At 51.2% G+C, this 25,873-nt stretch overlaps 8 protein-coding genes across 8 annotated transcripts; 5 read left to right on the top strand and 3 right to left on the bottom strand.

Annotated features, from left to right (window-relative positions):
- Window positions 1-3,177: 3,177 nt before the first annotated feature.
- Aspvir_006219 (FAD-dependent oxidoreductase) lies at window positions 3,178-4,513 on the top strand (the record flags this gene model as incomplete). Its single annotated transcript, XM_043269425.1, has 2 exons — window positions 3,178-4,143; window positions 4,205-4,513. 2 exons carry the CDS (start codon window positions 3,178-3,180, stop codon window positions 4,511-4,513), a joined length of 1,275 nt encoding a protein of 424 aa, XP_043125360.1.
- Window positions 4,514-6,907: 2,394 nt separating this feature from the next.
- On the top strand, window positions 6,908-8,372 carry Aspvir_006218 (uncharacterized protein; the record flags this gene model as incomplete). Its single annotated transcript, XM_043269424.1, has 4 exons — window positions 6,908-6,979; window positions 7,039-7,195; window positions 7,247-7,442; window positions 7,493-8,372. The coding sequence occupies 4 exons, from the start codon at window positions 6,908-6,910 to the stop codon at window positions 8,370-8,372; spliced, it is 1,305 nt and encodes a 434-aa protein (XP_043125359.1).
- Window positions 8,373-8,899: 527 nt separating this feature from the next.
- Window positions 8,900-10,405, bottom strand: Aspvir_006217 (uncharacterized protein; the record flags this gene model as incomplete). The annotated part of the gene is made up of 3 exons (XM_043269423.1): window positions 8,900-9,023; window positions 9,105-9,883; window positions 9,959-10,405. The coding sequence occupies 3 exons, from the start codon at window positions 10,403-10,405 to the stop codon at window positions 8,900-8,902; spliced, it is 1,350 nt and encodes a 449-aa protein (XP_043125358.1).
- Window positions 10,406-11,046: 641 nt separating this feature from the next.
- On the bottom strand, window positions 11,047-12,068 carry Aspvir_006216 (putative calmodulin; the record flags this gene model as incomplete). The annotated part of the gene is made up of 3 exons (XM_043269422.1): window positions 11,047-11,459; window positions 11,520-11,997; window positions 12,066-12,068. 3 exons carry the CDS (start codon window positions 12,066-12,068, stop codon window positions 11,047-11,049), a joined length of 894 nt encoding a protein of 297 aa, XP_043125357.1.
- A 1,721-nt stretch (window positions 12,069-13,789) lies between these two features.
- On the top strand, window positions 13,790-16,266 carry Aspvir_006215 (AFI1/MesA family protein; the record flags this gene model as incomplete). The annotated part of the gene is made up of 3 exons (XM_043269421.1): window positions 13,790-14,430; window positions 14,485-14,545; window positions 14,605-16,266. The coding sequence occupies 3 exons, from the start codon at window positions 13,790-13,792 to the stop codon at window positions 16,264-16,266; spliced, it is 2,364 nt and encodes a 787-aa protein (XP_043125356.1).
- A 503-nt stretch (window positions 16,267-16,769) lies between these two features.
- Aspvir_006214 (uncharacterized protein) lies at window positions 16,770-17,960 on the bottom strand (the record flags this gene model as incomplete). Its single annotated transcript, XM_043269420.1, has 1 exon — window positions 16,770-17,960. The coding sequence occupies one exon, from the start codon at window positions 17,958-17,960 to the stop codon at window positions 16,770-16,772; it is 1,191 nt and encodes a 396-aa protein (XP_043125355.1).
- Window positions 17,961-19,431: 1,471 nt separating this feature from the next.
- On the top strand, window positions 19,432-20,629 carry Aspvir_006213 (pyridoxal kinase; the record flags this gene model as incomplete). Its single annotated transcript, XM_043269419.1, has 4 exons — window positions 19,432-19,495; window positions 19,546-19,758; window positions 19,815-19,932; window positions 19,993-20,629. The coding sequence occupies 4 exons, from the start codon at window positions 19,432-19,434 to the stop codon at window positions 20,627-20,629; spliced, it is 1,032 nt and encodes a 343-aa protein (XP_043125354.1).
- Window positions 20,630-21,915: 1,286 nt separating this feature from the next.
- On the top strand, window positions 21,916-23,110 carry Aspvir_006212 (phosphotransferase family protein; the record flags this gene model as incomplete). Its single annotated transcript, XM_043269418.1, has 3 exons — window positions 21,916-22,014; window positions 22,066-22,361; window positions 22,411-23,110. 3 exons carry the CDS (start codon window positions 21,916-21,918, stop codon window positions 23,108-23,110), a joined length of 1,095 nt encoding a protein of 364 aa, XP_043125353.1.
- Window positions 23,111-25,873: the final 2,763 nt, after the last annotated feature.

Raw genomic sequence — 25,873 nt, 5'->3', positions numbered from 1 at the left:
ATCAAGAGTGGTGTGATAGCTATGTATCCTGATGTACCAACTCAATGCCATAAGAGAATCATCAACACTGTCAGTATTAATCTAGAAACTGCTAGTTTGGCCTCCACATTTCCAGTACTTATCAGCATCCATCCACACTCTTCACACAGAGCAGGAATTTTGTACTACATAGAGAGGTACAATTTCCTGCATCATGATGCTCATCATCATCATACCTTGATATCCACATCATCATTCCAACTCACAGCAACCATCACCGTCCATATTAAGGACTAATTCTTCAGACCTCCAAAGTTCGGATTCATTGATTGCGTGGCCACCGGTCTGAAACCGAAGCCAACTTCCATTCCAAACCACTTTACTCCGTACCATATCATTAACCCAATTGGGAATCGATTGCGGCACTCTCCTCCTTTCTTTCATAGTCGATATTCTTTTTGCGCCCTCTTCTTCTACTAGTACAAGCTAGAAGAAAACAAAGGGAGGCAAAGGGGCAAAAAAAAAAAAAAAAAAAAGGAACAAAAAAAAACTGGAGAGTGGATCGATCTGACCCTTTAGACAGCAATCTACGGGGTGGCCCCCTTGGCGGTGGTACGCTAACAATAATAATAATTTATACCTGGAGATACCTGGCTTCGACTGTCCCACTGTCCCAGTGTCCCCCACTGACTAACGTCTTGTATATCTATCCACACCTGAAATCGCACGCCTTTCTCCCTCCTTTCTCTCCCATCACCAGCAGATCAGGTTTGCTCAAGGGTTCACTGGAATACAAAGTTGACCACGACTCTACTCGACGGATATTTCAGTGAATTCCTTCTGCAAACCCTGCTTTGGACTGGAGCTTATCCTTGATTTCCCCACCACTTCATCTGTCTGCCACGCATTGCCTCTGGTTCCCTGTTTCTCGACTTTATCAAGGGCCCCGAAAGAACTGGGCCTGATTCTCAGAATTAGTCGGTCGCATATCTTGGCCAACTCTTCCTGTTATTGCTACCATCTCCGATTTTCTGGATAGTGACAATGAGCGCGCCGTCTGTCCAAGTCCAACATCAACCCTCCACTGGCACCAAGCCTGTTACCTCGCCCTCAACCGCCGATTCCGGACCTACCTCAATGGGCTTTGATATCGTCCGTTGTTCGAGGTGCCAGCGCTCTATGAGCCTCGAAAACGAATCTACCCCAGGCGTCGTTCGGTTCGGCATGAATTCATACTACTGCAGTCGCTGTGCATCCATGGTCGGCTTCAATCGCTGAGTCCGTCTCTGACAACCGATCGTGGAATGCGGGAAATTTACATGATATGGAGTACGAAAAGAACAAACTGGTCGCCGTCATAAGGAACACAACTCTTTGGCTGCCCACCCATAAACAGAGCTTTGACGTGGTTCTCCTGATGCTCTCTCTATTCACCGTTCGCTCGACGATATTATTGGGATACACTGGACGGTTGATTCTTTGCATAATATCGAGTCGCGGACTTTCCACAGCCCTTCGATCGATTCCCCAAAGTACCCGTCTCATCGCATGAACAACTCTCAACTCACTGTCTGCGTCATGCGTTGGTTGTACGTTTATTGGAGCACTACGACGATACATCCCTTCGACGATATGGTTCGCAAGATGGTATGCCATATGTGTTGGCATCGAGACAACGGCGAAGTCGTGTTGGCTCCAGCTTGTCGGCTTCTGCTCATGCAGCCAATCCGAAACATGACAAGCGTGAAGACGATGGCATAGATTGAAAGAATCGCTCTAGCGAAACCGAACTGATTGATCGCGGTGTACCCTGCGTACTATCCCTATTTCCTTTGTATGGCTACTGGAGTTTTCCTCTCGTTGAGTCTGAGCTTAGCGACATGTTTTCGTCATCATAATACCCAGAAGGCTTCCTTCATGTTACTGTACATTTTATTCTCCTCTGTGTTTCATTAAGAAGGTTACTCTAGCTAGTGATGAAACCAGCCACCAATAAGCATACAAGTAGATAAATCCATCAGTTCCCCAGCCTAAATAGCGCCATGCCCATCATGTCTATCATAATGTGTATCCTCAGCTTTCAGAGACAGCACCAATCATCACGCAAAACAAGAACCGAAGATCATTCAGTGTCAATTGATACTCCTCATTCCAAACTCCTGGTTGGAGCTGACCCGCAGCCGTCAGAACAACGCGCCTCTTCAAGCAGTCCGCACAAAGTTCTTGCCCCTCACATTACAAGCGGGGAACGAATGGCATCAGGACGAGGGGAGAAATACAGTAGAAACTCCGTGCAACATGCCGTGCAGAGTCTCCAGGCACCCCTCATTCCATTCCAAACTGCAGAGTAAGTCTGTATGGAGTAGTCTACCTCCCTAGTTAGATGAGGGATACTCCGCAGAGGGGGCTTATCTCCAGCTACCCCTCCCCCTTGCTGTCGATCCCCGTGACCCGTGTTTCAAACTTTTGCGTCGCACAGTAGCAATTCTTTCCCCGCGCCGTCTGAGCATTTACCGTTCTTGTTTTATCGTCTTTCTTCCCTAGTGACTCATGCTTCTGCCTAGGATACTACTTAAATCCCAGGCAAGACACAGGCAGAGGGAACGAGGGAACCCCTTTTAGGTCCGGCATCAGTCCGTGTGGCGGCCCGTGGGGTGAAGATTGAGCTATTGATTGCTGATTAGGATAACGGCGCTGATCAGCGGGTCTGAGCTCTACGGGTTTATGAACCTGTAGTTACCCCGTGGATGGTGTAGCCATGTCGAGTCGCAAGTTCGCACTGCATCTTCAGTTGAGTGAGATTTAGACAAATGACGGACGACGGTTTGATTCGACTCTGGATCGGCTGTTCGAACCACGTTGGTGATTATATCGAGAGTTTACTAGCTCAACCAAGCTTGCGATCTATCTATTCTTGGAAACGTTGTCGTGCACATTATCCAGACAGATTTCAGCAGTTCAGCTCCTCGTACTGGGATGATGCGCCACAGCAAAGACAAACGGACGAGTAAACGGCTGTGGCGTGGCAACGTTCTTTGGTCCTCGTATTCGCATTCCTATTCCTGCAAGATACTAACCGCTTTTTCGGGTCAAAGTATAAAGACATGCCAGGCCTGTTTCCTTGACATGGTTATGATTCATGTACCGCGCGGAAATAATATGAATGCGTGAATGAATACAGAGTACGGAGTACGCGCAATGGGAAAACACATCATCGTCATCGGCGGTGGCATGTGCGGCCTTGCCTCCGCCATCGCCATCTCAAAGGCCCTCGCCCTCCCCCCGTCACAGACTACCCTAACCATCACAGTCTACGAGCTCCGCAGCGTCCCCAGCACCCTCGGTGGGCCGGTAAACCTCACCCCCAAGGCCCTCCGCTGCCTGGACATGCTTGGCATCTTGGACGAGCTAGAGCAGGCGAAGGCCGGCTGCGAGGTCGACGCCATCCAGGTTCTCTCACTGCGGACGGGCAAGGAGATCGGGGCGATCGACTATACTGGTCCCGAGGGGATCGGGTTCGGCGGGCACAAGGGCTGGCGGGTGATGCGGTATGAGCTCCTGCAGGCGATGCTGCGGGTGATTGCGCGGTTACCCGCCGTGAAGCTCGAGTACGGCAAGAAGCTGGTGAGGGTTGAGGAGCTCCCCGGTGCGACTGCGGTGAGTGTCTACTTTGAAGACGGCACGAGCGCCGTGGGGGATATGGTGCTGGGCTGCGATGGGATCCATTCCGCTGTCCGAGGGGTGCATGTGCAGCCGGACCGGAAGCCCTCGTATTCTGGGGTTGCGGCGGCGTATGGTTTTGCTGAGGCGAAGGCTGTGCTCGGGGAGAACGGCAGGCCGTTTTTCAAGGATACAGCGCTGCTAATGTCGCGGTATGGGTCTGTGATGACGACCTTCTGCGACCATGCTCGGGAGCTCGTCTACGTGGTTGTGCTGATGCGGACGGAGGAGCAAGGGTCCCGCGAAGGGTGGAAGTTGCTGGAGAAGGACCACGAGATGGTCCGCAAGGAAGGGAAGAGAATCACGCAGCAGTCGGCCATTCCTGACACTGAGAAATTCATCGAGGCTGTGGAGGACTGGACGTTTTATCCGATCTACCTTCTCCCTCCTAACGGGAAATGGACCACAGATCGGGTGCTACTTCTGGGAGACGCTGCCCATGCGGTTCGTAAAGGATATCTCTATCCCACCTAGAAAACGTGTCATACTGACGCACTCTGACCAGATGCCTCCAAAAGGCGAGAGCATCGGACATGCTCTGGAAGATGCGATCAAATTCGCCGAGGTACTCCGGCGGTACGGGATCGACGACCCCAAGGCCGGCTTCCGCTTCTTCGAAGACATTCAGCGAAAGAAAGTGGAAGCTGCCCACCAGGCCGCCGTTAGAGGCTGGATGCCCGCTCATGACATGGGCGCTGTCTTTTCCAGGCTGTTCGAGTGGGTCACTCCATTGTTCTTGTGGTGGATGACGAGGGAACAGCAGCAGGACTTTCTGGAAGATCCCAGGAACATACCATTTCCAGATCGTGATTAGCTGCAAAGCCTCGATTGTGCGGCGAGTATCGCTTGCAGCGATATGCGAAGTCCACTTGTCATAATGATCATCAATAGTGTCTTGACTTAATGGTGGTTTCAGATCGCGTTGCATTGCGAACTATCTATCATAAAGAGGATCGAGAAGGAAGACCCTCAGTGACTAGAGTTGGCAAAATAATTTTCGCAGCCAATCTCAAGGGGTGGAGCAATTATCCAGGGAAATATTGGTCCAGCAGCAGGGAGAGTTTATTGATCGATCTGCATAAACTATTGTATTTTATGTTCACGAGTAACTGTAATATATGGAGGATCTCCGCAGCCTTAATGTAAATGTTAAAGATCATATTCCTATCTACTAGTGCACAGCACAAATGATAGTAGTCAATCTCTTGAGACTCTGAATGACTAAAAGGGTTGTACATGCTCAGAGGCTCAAAGGCGGCAGTTTGAGCACCAGGAACAAGGCACAATCTGCAGAGAACTTATTTCTTAATCATAAGTATGATATCATGACAAGGACAATAAGCTCATGTCATTGAAAGGTTAAGTCGTTCCTATTCCATTCCCGTCAGACTGTCGAACGTTGCAAGCAAGCTAAAATATCCACCATGTCAATGAAAACTCTCGCGGAAGACATCAGGATTTGGAATCCAGGACCCGGATGAGTCAGGCATCGTTATCTTAGCTGAGCCATTGACATACTTGCATCCTGTGCGTCTTCAGGCCCCCTAGTCTTAGTCAGTTCTTTTCTCCTGGGGAGGGAGGGGGCCTGTTTCCCATTCTCCTTCAACTCCCGCTCTGCTATGAGCCGCTTTCTTTATTTCTCTGTCTGTATAAGGCGTCTCTGTGTGTTGTGCGACATTCTTTTACCTGTCGGATGTGGACGAATGACGGACTGGAAAAAGCGAAGAAATTGTAGCGGTGACTCTGGCGAGGCGGTGGTTGATAGCTCATATGCACCAAGGCAGTCCAAGGGTGATCCCTGACAGATCTCGGAAGGGCCTCGAATGATGGACGGATTCTCCGAATGACTGAATTGGACCGAATCAAGGGATGGCTCGAGAGCATTTCCTCGGTGGTCAGACAGTTCATTGTCAATGCCAATTAATACATGCTTATTCGACGCATCATTCGTTCTCGGTCATGGCTGACAAGGCTATAGTGACCATGCCTATTTTTGGAGAGCCCGCACACACAGATTTGGATCTCTGAAGGATTTCTCGTCTGTAAAATGCATCAACACCGTCATCTCTTCGCCTTGGGTCTAGGGATACTCATCGAAGCAGATGGACTGGCACCCAAACCTGTTAACAATACCTGCCCATCCTCAACCATCTCCTACTGAATCAATCAAACGAAATGCAGGTGACGGACCGCCTCGTCTTCTCTAACCAGTAGCCATTCTTGTCTGTTCCTCCAGATCTGGCGGTGTAACCTGAAGACGCTAAGCGCTGTGTCCTCGTCGTAGATATACAGTGACTGAGTGACAGCGACTACTGCGTCGCTCCCAGCATACTTGATCATCTTCGGTTTCATATCAGATTCGGAGTAAGACAACTTAGGTGCTATTTCTACAACAAATAAATTATCTAGGACCAGAAGAAACCTTCAGGAAAAGAGTTCCTTTGTTTCGAGAATGGTTCTCCGTGTCTTCTATCTGATCTGTCATAGTTGATCGATGCATGACATATCGTCTTCTCTCTGGACCGCTCCACTAATTCCTCTGTGCAGAACAGATAGACTCGATTTCCTCCAACAAGAAGTTGATACATCCCATCTTCGGATCGGCAAGTCACCAACTTCACTCCTCGCTAGACGAGTAGACGAACTTGTGGCTGTTGATGCCAGATCTCTTTCTGTCTACTATTGTCACTACTATCGCCGTTCTCTCAACATTGGATTCATATCGGGGTACGATCATCTCCCTTGAAACTTGCAGAGAATAAAACGACCTGATTTTCTTCTTTTTCTCCCTCTTAATCATCTATTCCTTTCTTTCATCGTCGAAAAGGCCAGGGGTTTGCGTTGTGTCCTGTCACAACCCCATTTGTTCTCTGCCATCAGGTACCCATCAGGTTCAACTTTGCCACCAGTACCCCCGAAGTGAAAGGACCAGTCAGGCCTTTAGGTAGGAATTACCGTTCCTGGTTACCTAGCTCATCCTTCATTAGTTGTTGGCTGAGTATCGAACGTCAGACACCCATGCTGACTCTCACCAATGTTCCAGACCGTTGCTTTTTCGGGCAGTGACCCAGCCTGACTGTCCGCGATTCGCTGCATATAGAGTGGCAGGTTACCTGAATTCAGGAATTCTTCTTGACTTTCCTATTTGAAGAAAGAGATATCGGGGACGTTCAATTACCGCAGATCCGTACCCGGAGCAGCAATCATCATGCCTTCACGCGACAGAGGACGAGCTCGAGCTCGAGCATCGGATGAAGAGTTCGTTCTATTTCTCCAGGGTGTAAGCACCGATCAAACTCCCCCAGCTGAGCCAGATGGCATGCCTTACTGAGAGAACAGATCCCAGCCCACTGCCGCTGGCAAGAGCTCAAGGACATGGTCCGCCAGACGGCCTTGCATATCCGACAGGCAGTCGTATACGACGACCAGCACGGATTTCCCACTGGTTTGGGGCAAATTATTGTGAAGAATGAAGACGAAGCATGGCGTACATACCGTATGTCAGACCGGAGCATGGCCGTGAATTGACGGCTAACTGAATGCTCAGATAGACTCTCCACCAACGGATGGGATGGACAGAGTCTCGTCGTCACTCTGGCTCGAACGAGCTCACCTACAAGGCCTGTTGCCGGTCCCACAAAGAGCCCTAGCTGTGTGATTCCCCCGTCATACGTTGCAGGCTATTCGACTCCCCCTCGAGTCGCGCAGAACTTGGCCATTCCTCCTTCACCCATCTCCCCAGAGTGCGTTCCCCCTTCCTTTATATTCGATGTAATCCAGCTAACGAGAGCAGCACCCCTCTTGTCTCAATGGCTCCAGCCCCGGCCCCAGCTTACCAGGGCCAGGGCCCAGAGTATGCACAGGTCATCAACCCGATGGCCATGCCCCCTCCTCCTCCTCCTCCTGCCTATCTCCAGCCCTTTGTCCCCGTCTTCACCGACCAACTACCGAGTATCCCACACTCGCCATCCCTGAGCCACTCCTTCTGCGACAATCTCGCCTTCGCCATGATCCCCACATACCCTATTCCCCCGCTACACCCTCACCCCGAACATCCTTTCATCAACAGCAACACCACCACCACCAACAACAACAACAACAACAACAACACCACCCCCCGACCAAGAACCACCTTCTACCCGCGCAAACCTCCAAGCAGCGAACAGACCCACCCCCAAACCAACCCCCGCTTCACCCCCCGCCGCACCATCTTCATCCAGAACCTCAGCCCGACAACCACCCCCCACGACCTGACCCTCTTCCTCCAAGACGCAGGCACCATCGAGCAGTGCGAGATGCCCCTGAACCCAGACACAGGCCGCTGCAAGGGCTTCGCGCGCGTCACCCTCCGCTCCGCCGACGAGGCCAAGCGCGCCATCGCCCTGTACAACACGGCATTTTTTCTTGGCGCGAAGATCAGGGTGAAGATTGATCGGAGTGGGTATTTTTCTTCGGGCCAGGGTTATGCTGAGCGGGAAGGGTACTATCTCGCGAATAGACTTAATCCCCCTGAGAAGACGACGGATCAGGTTGATATGACCCCTACGCCGGGTCCGAGGACGGTGGATAGGAACAGTGGGCCGGAGAGGGAGAGAGAGACCGAAAGGGATAGATGCCAGCCGCTTGTGGTGAATGGGTCCGGTCTGGGAAGCAAGACGGCGCTGGCGATTTGATCCTATCCCTCCCTGCTGCTTATGCATAGCATCTGGGTGTTTGAGTGTATGTATACTTGCTTTTCTTTCCTTGTCTTGTTGAGTTGAATTGGGTTGGGTGGGGTCTGATTTCTGCATCATTGCTTTCGATTTGAAGTATTCATCATGCAACTGTTGCTCGGCGTCAGGTCAGGGAGAACACATAGAGGAGAGGAGGTGGACGTCGCATCTGCGAATGTCAAAAGTTCATTGCCTAGACTAATTAACAGTAACGTCATCATTCATCAATCATTCTGATCTAACAATACATGCATTTCGTCCCGTTCCATTTCAATGCATCTCTGCGTCTCTTTTCCTTGCCTCATTATTCATTCAGTATACCAGTAACCGTCCAGTGTGGTATGGCAAGCGCAAGCAGAAGCCCTCGGGTAGCCACAAGAAAACATAACATAACCCAATTGGGGTGAAAAAGAAAAGAAAGGCCAATATGCAAGCTGTAGATAATACATGTTACCTGGTACGTTACATGGGCGATACGACCAACAGGCCTATTTAGCATGATCGATCAACTCCGCATAGAGAGCATCAGGAATCTTCCGGACAATGAGGACGGTCAGGGCAATGATCTCCTTTGCGTCGAGCGGCGGGAAGGACCGGAGGATCTTGTTTGGGCTGTGTGATTGGTCAGAATCGACTCGTCCATGCATAGCAATGTGATGTGACTTGTTGATATTGCGGGAAAAGAAAACATACCTTGGACTCTCGAGAATGGTATCTCTCATCCGGATCAGCTGCGCAACGATGCATAGAATATTCAGGTGTGGGCCGTACGCAAAGAGGAAATCCCACAGGTGGAGCACCTCGGGCAGTGGCGGCGTGCAGGCGCACAGTGTTAACACAGATGGGAAGGCGTAGAGCTCCGCTTGCATTCCCTTGGAGAAGAGATAGGCGGCGAGCTTCGGCTCGATGATCTCGAGGCATCGATCGACCAGCCGCAGACCCCGGTGGACGCCGTCCATGGCGCCGCGGATATACCCTGGGCATTCGCTGGTAATGAAATAGTGAAACAGCGCAAAAGCCTCGACTTCGCTGCGCGCTACGTAGAGAAAGGGCGCACAGAGAACGTTCATTCCCTGCACGTAGATTGCTGACTCGCTGGTGATGGCTTCGCTGCTGGGTGTTGCCGTGAGGCGGTTGGCATGGTCGTCTGTAGGCTCCTCTTCTGCGATGCTCGGTGGTGTGTTGATCAAAAGTTCCATTTCCCGCCTGCGGGAGGTCGATAGGCGCGATTTCGGTCGCTTTTTGGCCTTCGCATCGTGAATCTTCCATGCTGTGGCGTTGAGCAGTCGGATCAGGCTGGCTTCGGTGACGCGTCGCTTGAACAAGGGGTCGGTTGCTAAGGTGCGGAATGTGTCGTTGCGGATCTTCGTATAAGCCGGTGAACGCCCGCGATGTATGAGCGAGAGGTATTCATCGGTTGGTAGGGGAGGAATATCGAGTAGTGTGAGCCATAGGTAAACGCGATATGTCGACTAGAACATAGATGTTAGCATGGCAGGATCATCCTCCGCCTAGAGGTCACGGCGCTGTTGCAAATATCCACATACCATGCCATCACCATCCGCTTCCACCCTTGTCGACAAGACAAGGTATCTCAATTCCTTCAGTGCATCCTCGACATCCCCATTCTGCGGCCCATCCCGTAGCAGCGTCTCCAAGACAGATCTCTTGATCCCAAACCCCGAGCCTGTCTTCCTCCCCGATCGTTTCTGAGTCTGTAAGATGGGTCGCTCACCAGAGCCGGCGTCACTATTCGACCTAGCCCGGCGGTGTCGCAGCCGAACAGGGGAATCCAATTGTGCCTGTTGCGCCAGCTCCTCGGCGTTGGCGGACGACCGCGCAGTGGAAAGACGTGATGTCGGACCGCTAACCACAGAAGGATTTGACGAAAGGATCTGATGCGACTGTATCTTCCGCAAAGTTCGCATCGTCCGGGGCGAAGAAGAGCCCGCAAGAGCGGCTAGATTCAGCTGGGCTTGTGTTGGATGGGACATGGCTGGTCCTGTATGACTATGGAACAGGGGGTTTGTTTTTTGTTTTAGCGCAAACGATCTCTGCTGAAACGATCGCACGAAGTGACCATCTTCCTGGCGACGAGGACAGCAGCCAAGAAAGGATGAGAAGAAAGAAATAAGCAGTTGTTAGTGCCGAGAATCTAGTAGTGTATCCGGGGATAAGAAACGTAGTTAGATGCAAGTTCGGACGATCCGCACCCAGTATGCATCTCTGGGCATGGCGGGCTTTTACCCGATCGAGGAATGCGGGGACACGCGACGCGCCACAAATAAATTATTGATGTCTCAACCTGGAGACAACTTCTTCTTTATTTATTTTCCAGATATCTCTTAGGAAGAAAAAGAGGTAACAGATCGTGGTTGTGATGGATCATGTTGGGTCTTCGTAAATACCCCGTCGGCCCGCCAACAGAAACGTTCATGTGTAGGAGCAACCAATGGATGTCTTGAATAACTTAGGGAGGTAGGATACTTCTGTTTGGATGCAATCAGCGAGAATATACGTCGTTGCACAGCTTCCAGAGCCGAGAATTAAGTATACAGTATACATCTCATATGTCAAACACAAGCTCGCCGCCTCTCCAAAACGCCGTATCCAAAATCGCAGCGACTAATAAGTTCTATCTTTTGACGGTATCAGGATCACGGCGCCCACTTTCTGATCCTCCTATAGCGCTATCAACAAACTCCTGATAGCGAAATACCTCTCCTCTTTTCCCTCCTCCAGACAGTTTCCCGGCTTTCCCACCAAACACTCTGCGTCCGGTGAATCCACTCAATACCTCGTTGATATCCTTCTCCGTCAGCGGTGACTTCCCATCCTCCGATGCTGTGTGTAAGAGGGTATCGCGTAGCTCTGCAGCGTCAATTTGTCCGCTATCATCGTCGTCAAAAGCAGCCAAGGCATTCATCAGTTCCTGGCGAGAAGAAAGAGGCGCAAGTAGACTAGATAAGATATTCAGAAATGTAGGGAAATTGATCGTCTGGTCGCTTCCTGGAGGGAAGAATTGCGAAATTATCGAGGCATCCTGGCCTGAATTATAACACGGGTTAGTGCAACCTCTTTGAAATACAGAGAATGCAATGGTCCTACCGATATTCACAAGTACATCAGCTACATCGTCTTTGTTCACGGACCCATCGTTGTCTCTGTCAAGGACTTGAAATGCCTCGCGAATTTCCCTCAACTGCGTCGGAGCCAATTTGGCAGCGGCATCGCTCGAAGCAGCCATCATGCTGGCAGTCTTTGCTTCCATGATGGAGGAGGAATCATCGAGGGCGTCTGCTCCCTTGGTTGGCGAGGACGGAAACTCCCTGGTGAATTTGGGTTGTGGGATTGGGCTACTGCTCTTCGGAGAGGAGCCATCATCGTCTGCGACTGTATATGTCTGGTTTAACTTGCTTGGTGACTGGACTGGAGTATATCCTCGCCCCGGAGAGCTTCCTGCCGTTCCTGGTGTGCTGGGCCGGATCTGTGTGGGCGGCGAGTTGGGTGTAGATGGACGACGAAAGGGAGAAGCTCGAGGAGACCCAAACGATAAGGGCGATGGCCGGAAGGGTGTATTTGAGCCCTGCAGTAGTCTTGGTCAGCCTGATATGATCTGGCTATCAGCTGTTGCGGTGAGGGGAAGCAGCACACCATGATATGATATCTTTGTGAATTTCCGACCTAGACGATTTTCAATAATGCTAGGTATCCTTTGTAGACTCTACTTCAGAATTTCAATCAGTAGCAAAGCAAGTAGTACTCCTTCAGTTTGCATTGGATGCTGAAGTTATCTGCGTCTGCAAGGCGATCCCGTAACCATGTATCCGACCAGACAAACAAACAAAACAGCGCATGGATGACGGCATAAAGTCGGCCCGCTTCTTGGCACGTGCGGGTCTGCGGGGATCTTTATCCTCAAGTTTGATGCTTTAAAGGACACAGATAACAAGAGTTTCCATGAGTTGGGTTTCGCAGGAATTTCGTACGTCCTTACGATAGTCCCTTTTTTGCTTCGTCCATGAACAGGATGAAGTCGTGAGATGCTCAAGGCAGGCTCTGCGATAACTGTGCTTGGAACAGAATAAATTCGCATGTGGATGGTCTTCATAGCCAAAGAGGAGTCAAAGGCCAGCTCAGGTCGACTGCAACGACTCAATGCCTCCGGGTTATGAATCAGACGATACCCGCATGATGAGAGGCGGAAAAGTATGGTCCAACATAGCGCTCGTCCTGAGACCGTGAAATGGTCTACTAGGAGTAATCGACAGCCATCATCAGGTCGAGTTACTTCGCTTTCCTCGGCAATTCTGCATATTGCTATGTATTACTCTCGCAATCTGCCGAAGTCAAACGGGCCGTATGTTCGAGTGGGCGAGAGGGCTTGACAAGTCCATCTAAGACCCCACGCAATGTGTTTGCGAACTCGACAACTGGTACGAAGGCGTTTGGTCTCCAAAATAAAATGACGCATTACCTGATAGAGCTGGTTCCAGAGCCCTGTCACCATCAATCAGGGCCTTTTGACTGCGGCAACGAACAGGACAGTTTCTAGGATGGCAAATATTTTTGGTACGCTGGTACGCTCTTCTGAACCGAAAGAACTGAATTTCTCCTATGGAGCTTGCCACGAGGGAAGAATTGATTGGATATTCATTGAAACTACGTAGTTCTAAGCGCAGATGATACACATACTCGTCCCTTTGCGAGTTCTCCGTATAAATGATGCGGTTCATTCCCTGTCCATAACCACGTTGGCGATCATCTTTCAGTAAAGCGATCTTAATGAATGATTTCCCAGTCTGTAAAATCTGCCAAAAGATCACATTCTCGGCTTGCGAACATAGCCGTGTGCTGAGGGTAGAAATGGGTCGTTTTGTGGTACTAGACAGTGGGAGATTGGAGTCATAAAACACACATCGGATCAATGTACCTGCATGGTCTATTCGCGAATCACACCCGGTGTGGTTGCAGTAGTCTTAGAATAATTTCCTGTCATGCAAGGGCCCAACGGCGTATTGTTGCGATCTCATGATGGGATTGATCTGGTTCTGGCTCTGCTTCCCGTCGACTTTCCCCGCTGTGGAGATGGTTGGTACGTGGTGGTTTGGTTTGATGGGTTGAGGCGTCCCCTTTTCCCCTTCAGGTCAACTGAGCGAGTGAAACCCCTGAAAATGAACGGACGAACGACAATCGACTAAGCTTCCGATCGGTCACAAACTGACTAACTAGCACATTGGCCATGGCATTCTACTTACTCAGGACTCTTTAATGTCCATTGATGCGAGATATGCGGTGATTATACCCATTTCTCTGCTAGGAGCAGTCCTCCCCCGTATCTCTTATCCTTCGATTGCTCTTCTCCCTCACTACCGAAAATGACCACCACTCTTCCCTACCGACCGTCTGACGATGCTGCGCATCCATTTCCTTCCGTGTCGAACCCCTCGAAATCCAATGGCTTGCCCCGATTGTCTCCATCCCCCTCGGTCGTCAAGAACAGATCTCCCAGCAGCTCCAGATCTGTGCGTCGGCCCTCCGGAGATCCTCTCGCTGCCCCTCGTGCCTCGAGACCCCGACGATGCAAGTCACAATATCCTTTAGACTCATTGGAGCGCCATGTCGAGTACATCCTCGTCGCGTCCTTCCACATTGACCGGGGTCCGATCATGGAACATCAGTATCCAGCGCCCATTAGCGGAGATGAGAGCATGCTCGCGGAATTGATGCTCCCTGACCAGACGCATGTACGGAGCCAAGACTGGACCATCTTTTTCTTGCACAAGGACACCAGTGCGGAGGGAGAGGATGAGGATTCAACAACGGCGAAGAAAAAACGGCGGAAAAGGGCAAAGGCAGAGCAGAACCCAGACGACGAAACGGACGACAATAGCCAGGACGAAGATACCGATGCTCTCACAGAAGAGAGTAGCGACGAGGAAGACGATGGTGGCGAGGGGCCACCATTGATGTATGTGCTTAATCTTGTGAATACAAAGCAAGATAACACAGTCAGACGGTTCGTTCTCCTGCTCTACAGGCTCGTAAATCACTCAGCTAAATCAATCTGCAGAGGGGCGGTCGTCAAGGCTATGGCAATCTGTACGCGCCATTCATTTCTTCATATCTACAAGGTGATTTCACCCCTAGCTTCAGTTGAGATGAACATGTGCTCATACCATTGGCATCATAGCCCTTACTATTATTGGCGCTGGAGGACTATTTCAAGTCGCCGTACCCCGAGACTCTTGCTACGCTGTATAACGCCGTCAACGAGATGGATCTGTCATTGATGCCCAAGCTTTCGCTCCTGGAACGACAGATTTTACAGGCGAGTAATGCGAAGGATATGTTTATCGAAAAATTCGAGCAGATGATCCAGCAGCGACTGATCGAGGAGGGAGAGCCTGTTCAAGAGACCCCGCCATCACCCAAAAAGCCGGCCCCTCGATATGCGCTTCCCCGCGACACCCACGAGTTCGAATCGCGAGTCATTTACAATGACATCCCGATTCCTGTCAAAGTGCCAACAGTTATATGGCCCGAAATTGTGGGAGACTTTTCTCTCATCAAGCTCATCCAGACGTTCTCTACTGTTCATGCCACAGCACCTCAGCCCTTTCCGCTTCACCCGCACTTGACCACCAATGGTTCCTATACGCACCCGATCATCGTCCTTGTCAACGCCATGCTCACCCAGAAACGGGTGGTCTTCTTGGGCCACAATCGGCCCTCGGGGGAAGTAGCAGAGGCAGTTCTGGCCGCCTGCGCTCTTGCATCAGGTGGTATCTTACGTGGCTTCACGAGGCATGCCTTTCCCTATACCGACTTGACGAAGATCGATGATCTGCTGAAAGTTCCTGGCTTTATCGCTGGAGTAACGAATCCCACCTTCGCAAATCACCCCGAATGGTGGGACCTCTTGTGCGATCTTCCCACCGGCAGAATGAAAATTAGCAGCCACATTGAGCCCGCCCCGATTACGGAGGGTCTACAGTACTTTCAGCAGAGCTCTTTCCTCCAAAACCACACGCCGAGCGCCCATCCGGACCCCACCGGTGACAACGCCTTCATGGAAGACGTCCAACGGAGCATCACTAACCGCTACGGGGAGAATGCGATCCGTGCGAAATGGCGCGCATACATTACCAAATTCACGCGCGTCGCGGCTGCGTTCGAGGAGACTGTGTACGGGGCGTCGAATCTCTACATCATCGGGCCTAACGAGGAGCTATCTCCGGAGAGCCCGAGTGGTGTACAAGCCGACCCCCTAGACCCCACAACACTACGTGGCCATGGCTATGTGTGGTCCGACGAGACAACGAAGCAGCGAGAATTGATCGCTTCTGTGTCGCGAATCGAAGGCTGGCGCACGACGCGGTCCTACTACTCGTTTATACAGGACATCGCGGCCATGTACTACCCCGCGAGACCAATCCAGAAACCTGACCTGCACCATCACCATGACCGGCTGCGCACGTTGCGGCTGTCTCATGCCGACGCCGGAGCGATCTACCTTGCCTTTTCCCATGCTGTTCAGGACTATGCAGGTATATGCCAGCTTCTGACGGTGACGCCAGAAAGCCAAGCCGGTCTGTTCTACATCAGCATGGGCCTATTTCACCCTGATCAATCTGTTCGTGAAGCAACTGCCGATCTTCTAGATCGAATAGCTGCTCACCCCGCCGGCCGACACTTCTGGGCTCAACTCAGCCGCTTCAATAAACTGGCATACTTCCGAGTCCGACGGGAGAGGGATGCAGCGCAAAGCCCTATATCAGGGACGGGGCCGAGTCTCGGGGCGCCGCAGTCCCTCATCGGAATTGCCACTGGCAATGCCTCGAGGCGAAGCTGAAATTACCTAAACATCCTGACAACACCACTACAATGTTCTCGTCTATATTACATATAACGACAGTGGATATATCTATTTGATCATACAATTCTTGGATATCATTTTCATTTTTTTCTTTCATGTGGGTGCAGAGGTGGATTGGATTACACCTCATGTGTATTGTTCCAGGCGATATGGCATGCAATGACATGGCGGTATGATATTTGATGAAGTTATTCAATTCAGTGTCGATACTTGGAATACTATGCAGCATAATGATGACCTTATTCCTTGATTCCAACAATCAATTTCGTTGACGCACAAATGTACGTGTTATAATTACATTAAATCTATATAAATATGAGAGTAAGATAAACAAAGGAAGTAGGAAGCATGCCAAATCCACACTCGCTGTCGTTATCCATACAACCATGACCTGAAGAATAGCAAATAAACGACAGACACCATATATCCAAGGGGAGAGAGAAGTATACAAGGAATGTGACAGGCGTCAGAACGATGAATCACAGCACCGACATCCCAAGACTCAGAGCCACCGTCCACCCGACGAACCGCCAATCAACCGCCGCCAGCCTCCAAGCCCCCGAGGTCGTTTCCTCTTTTTTGCCAACCGTGATATTCACATTCGCGAAATTATCGCCACAGTGCCGGTTCAGCGCCATCGCAGAGGGGAGATAGGACGTTGTGAGCGGCTGGCCGTCGACCTGCGCCCAGTGACTGAAAATATCCAGGCTGGCTTGCAGGCACTTGTTGCAGGTGGGCCAGGGTGCTTCGTCGGTGGGGTACCCGGCGGGGATGGAGTAGGTGTCGAGATCCTGCGGGGAGGAGGCGTTGGTGGCTGCGTCGACAAAGCAGTAGTCGTTTGTGGCGGGGTTCTTGAGGCAGGAAGCGCGGTGGACGGGCTCGTAGGTGATGAAGCCTGTGTAGGCGTTTGCGACGAGCGGGTTCCCGAGCTTGTAGTCTTTGCCGCAGGCGTCGTCTTTGAGGAGGTTGGTTGCGAGGCGGTTGAAGATGGATGTGCAGGTGTCGACGGAGGCGGCGCAGGAGAGGTCGAGGACGTGCGAGGTGGCGGTTGCGGAGGTGAGGGTGTGGAAGAAGGAGGTGGAGTCTTGGAGGAGGAGCGAGATGGGGTAGCAGGAGGTGACGGTCGAGTTGGAGAGGAAGTCGTTGAAGAACTTGGGGCAGCTCTCGGCTGTGAAGTTGTTGGAGAGACTGGTGTCGAAGGCTGTCGGCAGCGAGTCGGTGCTGGCGTCTGAGCGAGCGTGCAGGTGCGATGAAGTGAGCTCATCTGTGTCCTCCTCGGGGGCGACGAGGATGGGTAGCGTGGCTGCCTCGTCGGTTAGACTGCTCTCGATGACCCAGGTTATGCTGTATCCGGATTGTCCTTCTCGCACATGGTGACTATCTAGATGATCGCCGGTTACGCTCTCTCTGCTCAGAGTCACCTCGGTTCGCGATAGGAACATGCCGTGAGCTAGTGGGTGAGAGACATCTGGAATCGCGGACGCAGAAACCAGCGACGACACAAGCAGTACCATCAGAAGTGTGACCAAGGTCGAAAATCGAGAGGGAAATTTCGGATTGCCGGACTGGTGGTGTCGCGATGTACTGCAGACATCAGGTCTCACATCGATTTTCCCCCGCTGCGACGGCCTGCTTGGCCTATATGGACTGGAATATAGGAAAGATTTCATATTGGCAGAGAATTGAATGAATGACATTGCCACAATGGCTTGGAACTGAGCTCAAGGCGATAAAAGAGAGTGTGTCAGAGGCCAGTGGTTATCATGGTCTCTGGAGTCCTTGACCTGGTGGTTGGTATATCATCAACGACTGCAGAATGAGCGACTATTAGTACAAAACTACTCCGTACCAGAATCATCAATCAAGAAAGGACAGCAAAAGGATTAAGACTGCCCCGGCGGAGGCATAAGAGAAGCATGATCCAGCCTCCGTTGACAGACAAGAAAAGAAGAAAGGAATAGGATGCCTGTCTGTCTGACGGAGAGCAAGGAAGAGCACGAAAACCTTCAGGAGACAACTGCAGCAACAACGAGAATCGCTGTGTGACAGCAGAGTTTAACTTTGGACTATTCAGCCTAGGGCTCCTGGTGGTACGGAGCGCCCTGCAAAATCAGTGCTTTTGGCGTCAGTCTATTATTGAGATAGCTGCCTTAAAATTGGGCATTATAGCAGCGAGCGTAAATTTAGCAGCCACCAATAGACCAAGGAACGGTCTGGCCACCAGTAGAACATGGACGAGTGGATCTCTGGTCTGCAGACGTCCGACTATCTCTTCCACAGAAGTCGGCACTAGAAGAGAAGAAAGGGGAACATCTTCGGAGAATCCGTAGAGCTAGGACCTATCCATGCCCCATTACCATGGGCTCTGGTCAGCGGTCACTGGTCAGTGGTCTACGGAGTATATATCCAGAGTCCAGACTCCATCCTGCGACGATCGCAAGACAATTCAACTTCTTTTAAGATGCGATCATGCTCCGTAGGAATGAGAGGAATGAGACTGTGAGTATCTACTAGAGAGGTACCCCTGACTTAGAAAGCGGAAAACCAGGAAAAAGGTACCCATAGGTGCCATTCCACCAGCCATTGAACGTTCAGGTACTTCGGGGTACATGGCAATGCAGGAAAACGAGCCGAGCCTTGATTGGCCAATAATGCCGCCAGAAAATTCCCTCCACTTCCATCCGCATTTTGTCATACGGACAGATGCCTATCTGAGTAGTGATTCATGTATCAGATACAATTGATGTAGTCAATTCGATGTCAGATATCATGAGCTGTGTATGATCGAGGAACATCGCAATTTTTCGCCATAAACTCTACTTCTTTACTGAGTGATCAGCGTCCTATAACTCCGCACTTGCATACCATGTCCTCTGACAGCTTAGTACCTGAAACAAGGGTACTCGCCATTGCGAGTCATGTAAGTCTCTTTGCCCGCCTCGATCCAGCTTTGGTTGATGGGATCATGGTCGGAGTACAGGTACTGACGAGGAGAGACAGGTTGTCTACGGGTACGTACTATCTGCTGTGTCACTGTACCCCTCCAAGTGCACCAGGGTGTAGACCTCTTGTCATCTATATGTGTAGCTTGGCAATATGAATTGAGCAGCGACTAATGGTATCAGATATGTTGGAAACAAGATGGCTACGCTGGTCATGCAGTTGTTGGGGTGTGATGTTGCCGCCCTGAATACTGTCCATTTCAGTAATGAACCCTATATCCTTTGTCAGGTCGAGTCAACTAACACTCAACAGGCAACCACACCGGGTACAGGCAGTTCAAAGGCACAAGGTCAACAGCCCAAGAGATCAGCGACCTATATCAGGGTCTCTGCCAGAGCCATCTCACGGATTTCGATGTCATGTTGTCGGGTTATGCCCCCAGCGCTGCAGCAGTAGAGGCAGTAGGGGCTATCGGCTTAGATCTGCAGCGCAAGGCCGAGTCAAAACCTGGCTCATTCTTCTGGGGTATGTCTGATTCTATTGTTGTCGAATTTCCCGCTAACGGTGAACGAAACATACAGTCCTGGACCCTGTCATGGGCGACCAGGGCCGGCTATATGTCAATGATGATGTGGTGCCTGCATATAAAAAGATCATCCACCACGCCGATCTGATTCTCCCCAATCAGTTTGAAGCCGAGTAAGGATGCTGCCATTGCCTGTAGTCCGGTACACTCTTCATTGACCACATTCCCCTCAGAGTCCTCTCCGGAATCAAGATCACCTCCCTCAGCACCCTCGCCGAGGCCATCACCGCCATCCACACCACCTACTCAGTCCCACACGTCATCATCACCTCCGTTCGAATCTCCCAATTCTCCTCGTCCCCAGAAGCCACCCCAGACAACCTAACCGTCATCGGTTCCACCATCAAATCCGACGGCTCCCCTCGTCTCTTCCGCGTAGACGTCCCCGCCCTGGACTGCTTCTTCAGCGGCACAGGCGACATGTTCGCGGCCCTGACCGTCGCTCGGCTCCGCGAAGCCGTGTTCGCCGCCGACTCCACCCTCCGCTCGACCAAGTCGTGGGTCTCCCCGGACGACGTCCAAGCTACTGATTTGCCGCTCGCCAAGGCCACCGTGAAGGTGCTCGCAAGCATGCACGGTATCTTGGAAAGGACCCTGGAAGCGCGTGATGCGGAGCTCCGCGCCACTGCGTCTGCGGAAGAGACTGAACTGGGCTCGAGTGAGGAGGACAAGCAGAAGAGGGAGTATTTGCGGCGGACGAAAGCCGCCGAGGTGAGGGTTGTGCGGAATGCGCGGTTCCTGCGGGAGCCGGATGTGGAGTTCCAGGCGCAGGAATGGAAAAGGGGAGATTTGCCTGTGGGACTTCAATAGTCGAGTGCATGATTTAGACGTACTACTCCGTATAGACTTATTGATAGACCTAAAGTCATGAATAGAACGTATTATGAGAGTAACTTGTCATCTTTTCAGTATCATCATGTCTATCTATGTCATAAATAATCCAATTCTTTTATATTAAAGACCCGTACTTCCGAATCCACCCGCCCCACGGACACTCTCCTCCAATTCTTCAACAACCATCACCTCGGGCGTATAGATCTAGTTAAGTTAACCATCAGCATCAACACACCCCGAGACGAACAAAAACTCACTCGTTCAAGCACAAGCTGCGCAATCCGGTCTCCCACTTTAACCGTAAAATCCACATCCGAGAAATTGAACAACAGCACCTTCACTTCACCCCGGTAATCAGCGTCAATGACGCCCGCCCCGGTATCGATAAAGTGCTTAGAGGCAAGGCCACTCCGGGGGGCAACGCGGCCGTCTGAGTTGTCAGCTAGTTAGCATATATTCTCCCCACAGAGAAAGAAACAAAAGGGGCAACGTACATGTCCCCTCAGGCACGGCAATCGCAAGCCCAGTATCAACCAGGGCTTTACCCTTGGCCGGGATGACGGTCTCCTTTGCGCTGTAGAGGTCGTAGCCTGCGGCGAAGGCGGACCCGCGGGTAGGTGATTGTGCGGACTCGGTGAGCTTCTTGACGAGGAGAGGAGGGAGGGGCTGAGAGATGGAGGTGACGGCGGGTGTTGTGCCGGTGGTCATCTTGTTGGTGTTGGCTGTGTTGGTATCGGGTTTTGTTCGTTTGGCGAGGGGAGAGGTGGGGAGAGAGGGAGGTTCGTGGGTAGGAGCTGTGGATTGTTGCGGCGGTGGTGTGGTCTCTTTTGTCATAACTTGGATTGGGATTGCGAGAAGTATGGAAGAGAAAGAAATTGCGGTGTGCCTGTCCAGAGCTGTGATAATTGACCAGCAGGAGATGCATACTATGGTGTTAGACGCGTCTGGCGGTGTACGCGCACCGCGTTGTTAATTGGCTTGGCATGTTCGCTCTTTTTGTGCAAACTTTTGGCCTCAGGCACAACTCCAAATGACCGAACTCCGACGCCCCGCAAGTGCAAGCTCGGGCCAGAGAAATGGGGTTGCTGCCAATTGCACTGTTTTGCCTCGGTCCGCAGCTGCTGGAGCTGACCTGGAGCATGTCCTGCTTTCTTACTACCGGGGTTATTTCTGTCTCCAGGTTCCTCCGGTTTTTACATACCTGCTCGGGTTGAACTGGAGAGAGGATTCCTGAATCGAAGTATTGTTTGACAGTTGGCGTCATGGCCGGAGCTGTACGCCAACCGATTGATATCCCGTCGTTGGAGCGATACCTCGACCAGAACGTGCCTATCATCAAGACGCCAATTGATGTGAAACAAGTACGTCGCCAATATCCCTTCTTCACTTAGTTGATATGTTGACTTTGACAGTTTGGCTTCGGGCAATCCAATCCCACCTACCTAATCACCGGCTCCGACAAACAACAATTTGTCTTACGCAAGAAACCTCCAGGCAAGCTCCTGTCCAAGACGGCACACCAAGTCGAACGAGAATACAAGATTATCCACGCGCTAGAGAAGACCGACGTCCCTGTCCCCAAGGCCTACTGTTTATGCGAGGATAGCAATGTGATCGGCACTCCGTTCTACATCATGGAGTTCCTGGACGGCCGAATATTCACTGATCCTGCCATCCCCGGCGTCAGCGCAGAAGAGCGAACCGCACTGTACGTCTAGCCCTCTTTTTTATAACTGCACAGATACTAAGGGGCGCAGATGGCGCGATGCAGTCCGCACATTAGCCAAGTTCCACCGGGTCATCCCCAAGTCCGTCGGCCTGGAGCGATTCGGCAAGCCGTCTGGCTACTACGACCGCCAGATCGCCACATTCACCGCCGTGTCCAACGCGCAGGCGCAGGCCGTCGATGTCGAGACCAAGAAGCCCGTCGGCGAACTGCCCCACTTCATGGACATGGTGCGCTTCTTCTCAAACAAGGCCACCCAGCCACTTGACAGAGGCACCCTCGTACACGGCGACTACAAGATTGACAACATGGTCTTCCACAAGACAGAGCCGCGCGTCATCGGCATCCTGGACTGGGAGATGGCAACGGTCGGCCACCCGCTGTCAGACTTCTGTAACCTTACTAGCCCCTACTTCCTCGACGGGACGGACCACAAGACGGAGCAGTTCCAGCCTGGTGTGGTGCCGGGCCTGCCGAGACGCGAGGACTGCTTGCGGTGGTACCGCGAGGTTGCCGGGTGGGACCCCACGCCGGATATCCTGTGGGGGGATGCGTTCTTCTCGTGGAGAAGCTCGGTGATCATGCAGGGAATCGCGGCGCGGTATGCTCTGCGCCAGGCCAGCAGTGCGCGTGCGCAGGAATACGCGCAGAAGACCGGGCCGTTTGCCTTGGAGGCGTGGGAACGGGTCAAGAAGGTCCAGGAGCAGGTGCGCCAGAAGGGGAAGCTGTAGTATTGTCCGCTGTAGTACGATAATACGTACAAACATTCTTCTGTGACTAGCATGTATGCGTCTGGTACGGCATCGCTTGTTTGTTCTCATACAGCTAGAAAACTCATTGCCAGCTGTCAGTGTCAACGTCATCAGCCCAGTCCTGTTCCCAACGGGAATCTATACCTCCATCCACCAGTTTCTCCTGTATAAACAAGCAGTAAGCACAGACATTTAAACAACGCACGAAAGGAAGAAACCGGAAGGAAACCACCAAAGTACGAAGCAGTCATCCAATCAAGGCCCTCGGACCAAGCCACTGTTTGCTCGCGGTGATAATTGGGTGCGGCTCAGGGAGGCTTTGTTTGTTCTGCGGCCTGCCTGTACGACCAGTGGGTTGTAGAACTCTGCAAGGTAATACCAGTCCTTTTGCAAAGGGTAGGTTGGGATTACAAGGCGGGGTTGTGTGTACCTCCAGTGTCTGCGAATGGGCACCACCGCGTGGAAATATATCGAATTTGAGGTATTTACAGAGCTGGAATGATCATGCGGATATTTCATCATCGCCCTGGAGTTATATATAGCTAACTACAGCTATAAGGTATCATGATCACTATTATACTCCATATGGAGTAATAGATGCAGTGCCATATGCCCAGTTCAGAATCGCTCACTGTTGCAATTGTGAAACCAAGTTGGCGCACTGCCCTCCATGGCATTGGCTTGCACAATATCCTCAGCATAGACCAATGGTATGACAGCCAGGCTACATCTACGGTGAGATGTCATTTATAGTAGCATCGGTCCACTCCAAAAAGGCTGGAATACAAAGGAGAAAAGCGATCCACAGATCATTAAAGGCAGATCTGTGAACAGAGGGTTTTCATGCATGAGCAGTCGGGTAGAATGACTTAACTGAGTCCCTCCGACAAAAAGTATTAGATTGGAGGGGCCGGTCAAGAAAGCAAGGGTGAAATTTCGGTGTAGGTCAGGTCATACCTATGAGTCGGCAGTATTAAATTTCAACTTCTCGAGAAAATAGGAAAATAGTTAAGCAGTTTTTGTCCTTCTATCGAGGTTACAACTGCAATGGCTGCCTCGTCTGACCGTAACAGAGCCCATTTTGAGACCACAAAGCGTCTCCTTGCGCAGTTGGTAAACGATGGACTGGCTTGTTGTGCAGTTGAGATCATCGGAAGTTCGCGACAACGACTAGTTCTCTACAACAACGGCTTCGACGCAGATCCTTTTAATAGGCGGGTGAGAGTTAATCTCTGCTCTGGAGCACTGATTCATCCGCAAGCTGGCCGAGTTCTGTCAATCCTGCGACCTGATGATCTGAAGCAACCCGTTACTTTGCAAGTTGGGCCGGCAGAGGTAACGGAGGAGTGCAATCCAGCAACAGTATTTCAGTTTATTCGGCCTTGGTTTACAGCCCTGGCAGGGGATGAAGTCATGGACGAAATCGAAAAAGAGCTGCAAAACTCTGCAGATAACCAGGGCAAGTCATGTATTCAGTGCATTCACTGTTGACAGCATTTTGACATGACGGGAGACAGAACAATGGTTACAAATTGGCAAAAGAAACCCGTCACCACATTTAGGCTCCCCATCTATCCTCTGGGAGAGATCGTTGATATTTGGGCATCCTAGACACCCGGTACGTTGGATCAACAGCCTCCTGTTGACAGATATTGATTTTTGTTCCCGGTCTTGTAGTTGCATAGGACCTGCTACGCGCTGCCACCCCTAAAACCAATAGCACCTGCCGACCTTCCCAGAATGCTCAGTCCGTCTCTTGCATTTGTCTCGGTTCCGCATCACGACCTTCTTATAGCCGGTCCTTTTCAACAATTACTTCAGCCACTTTCAGAAACACTCGAGGTCCCTCAGCCAGCTGAAGGCCGAGTGATCGTACCATGCTTGGCCCAACAGCTGCCCGCAGTCCAGAGCCATTTTCCAGACGCAACCGTCTTAAAGGTAGTCGAAAACTGTGCAGATGCCCAAGCGAATATTCGAACAGTCACTTTGCGACCAGAATTGCAATTCGGCTACCATCTTAAACTCTCTTTCAATGGTCACATTACGTCTGGGATCCGGACAATCACCCGTTGGACAGCCCTCGGCGGACCAGTCATTTCTGATATCCTTAAAATGCTGCTTCCTGCCAATCTATGGGTCTTTGAAGAGGTTGCCGCTGCAACTGGCAGTCAAAGTGACTTTTCTGCGGGGAGACACTTAACTTGTATTCTGAGAAAGGACTTAGAGCCAAGGGCTGCTGCAAATAACGAGACCCTAATAGTGGCTGCGGTGCTGACGGAGAGGCCTGTTGACGACAGCCGTACATATGCTGAGATATTATTCGACCTCGACACTATTGATGAGAAAAAGGATTGGTTTCGAAGGTTTTCAAGATTCGGGTTCCTTATAGGCAGGGCCTGAAATTTGCTAACATTAGTGGCATACAGGTATCTTCATTATTTATTGAAAGTGACTCTCATCCCGTTAGTGCAGCACGGGATTGGGCTGGAGGCTCATGGCCAAAACATCGTGGCTAGAGTATGCATACGACGTCGAGTTATCAAAGGATTCGCTGTGCGCGACTTTGGTGGGATTAGGATGCACGGCCCTACTTTAGAAGCTCAAGGATTTAACTTCCAGTCGATCCCCCCAGGCAGAACTACGATAACAAACGACTTGGAGCATATTTGGGATAAGGTGCATCACGCTTTACTTCAAAATCACGTGGGATATCTTCTTTCCTCACTAGGACTAGACGACATA

This window comes from Aspergillus viridinutans (genome assembly GCF_018404265.1).
Source record: "Aspergillus viridinutans IFM 47045 DNA, scaffold_4, whole genome shotgun sequence".
In the NCBI taxonomy this organism is placed as follows: Eukaryota; Fungi; Ascomycota; class Eurotiomycetes; order Eurotiales; family Aspergillaceae; genus Aspergillus; species Aspergillus viridinutans.
The sequence above is the reverse complement of the archived record's forward strand: the minus strand, read 5'-3'. Positions and strand labels throughout refer to the sequence as shown.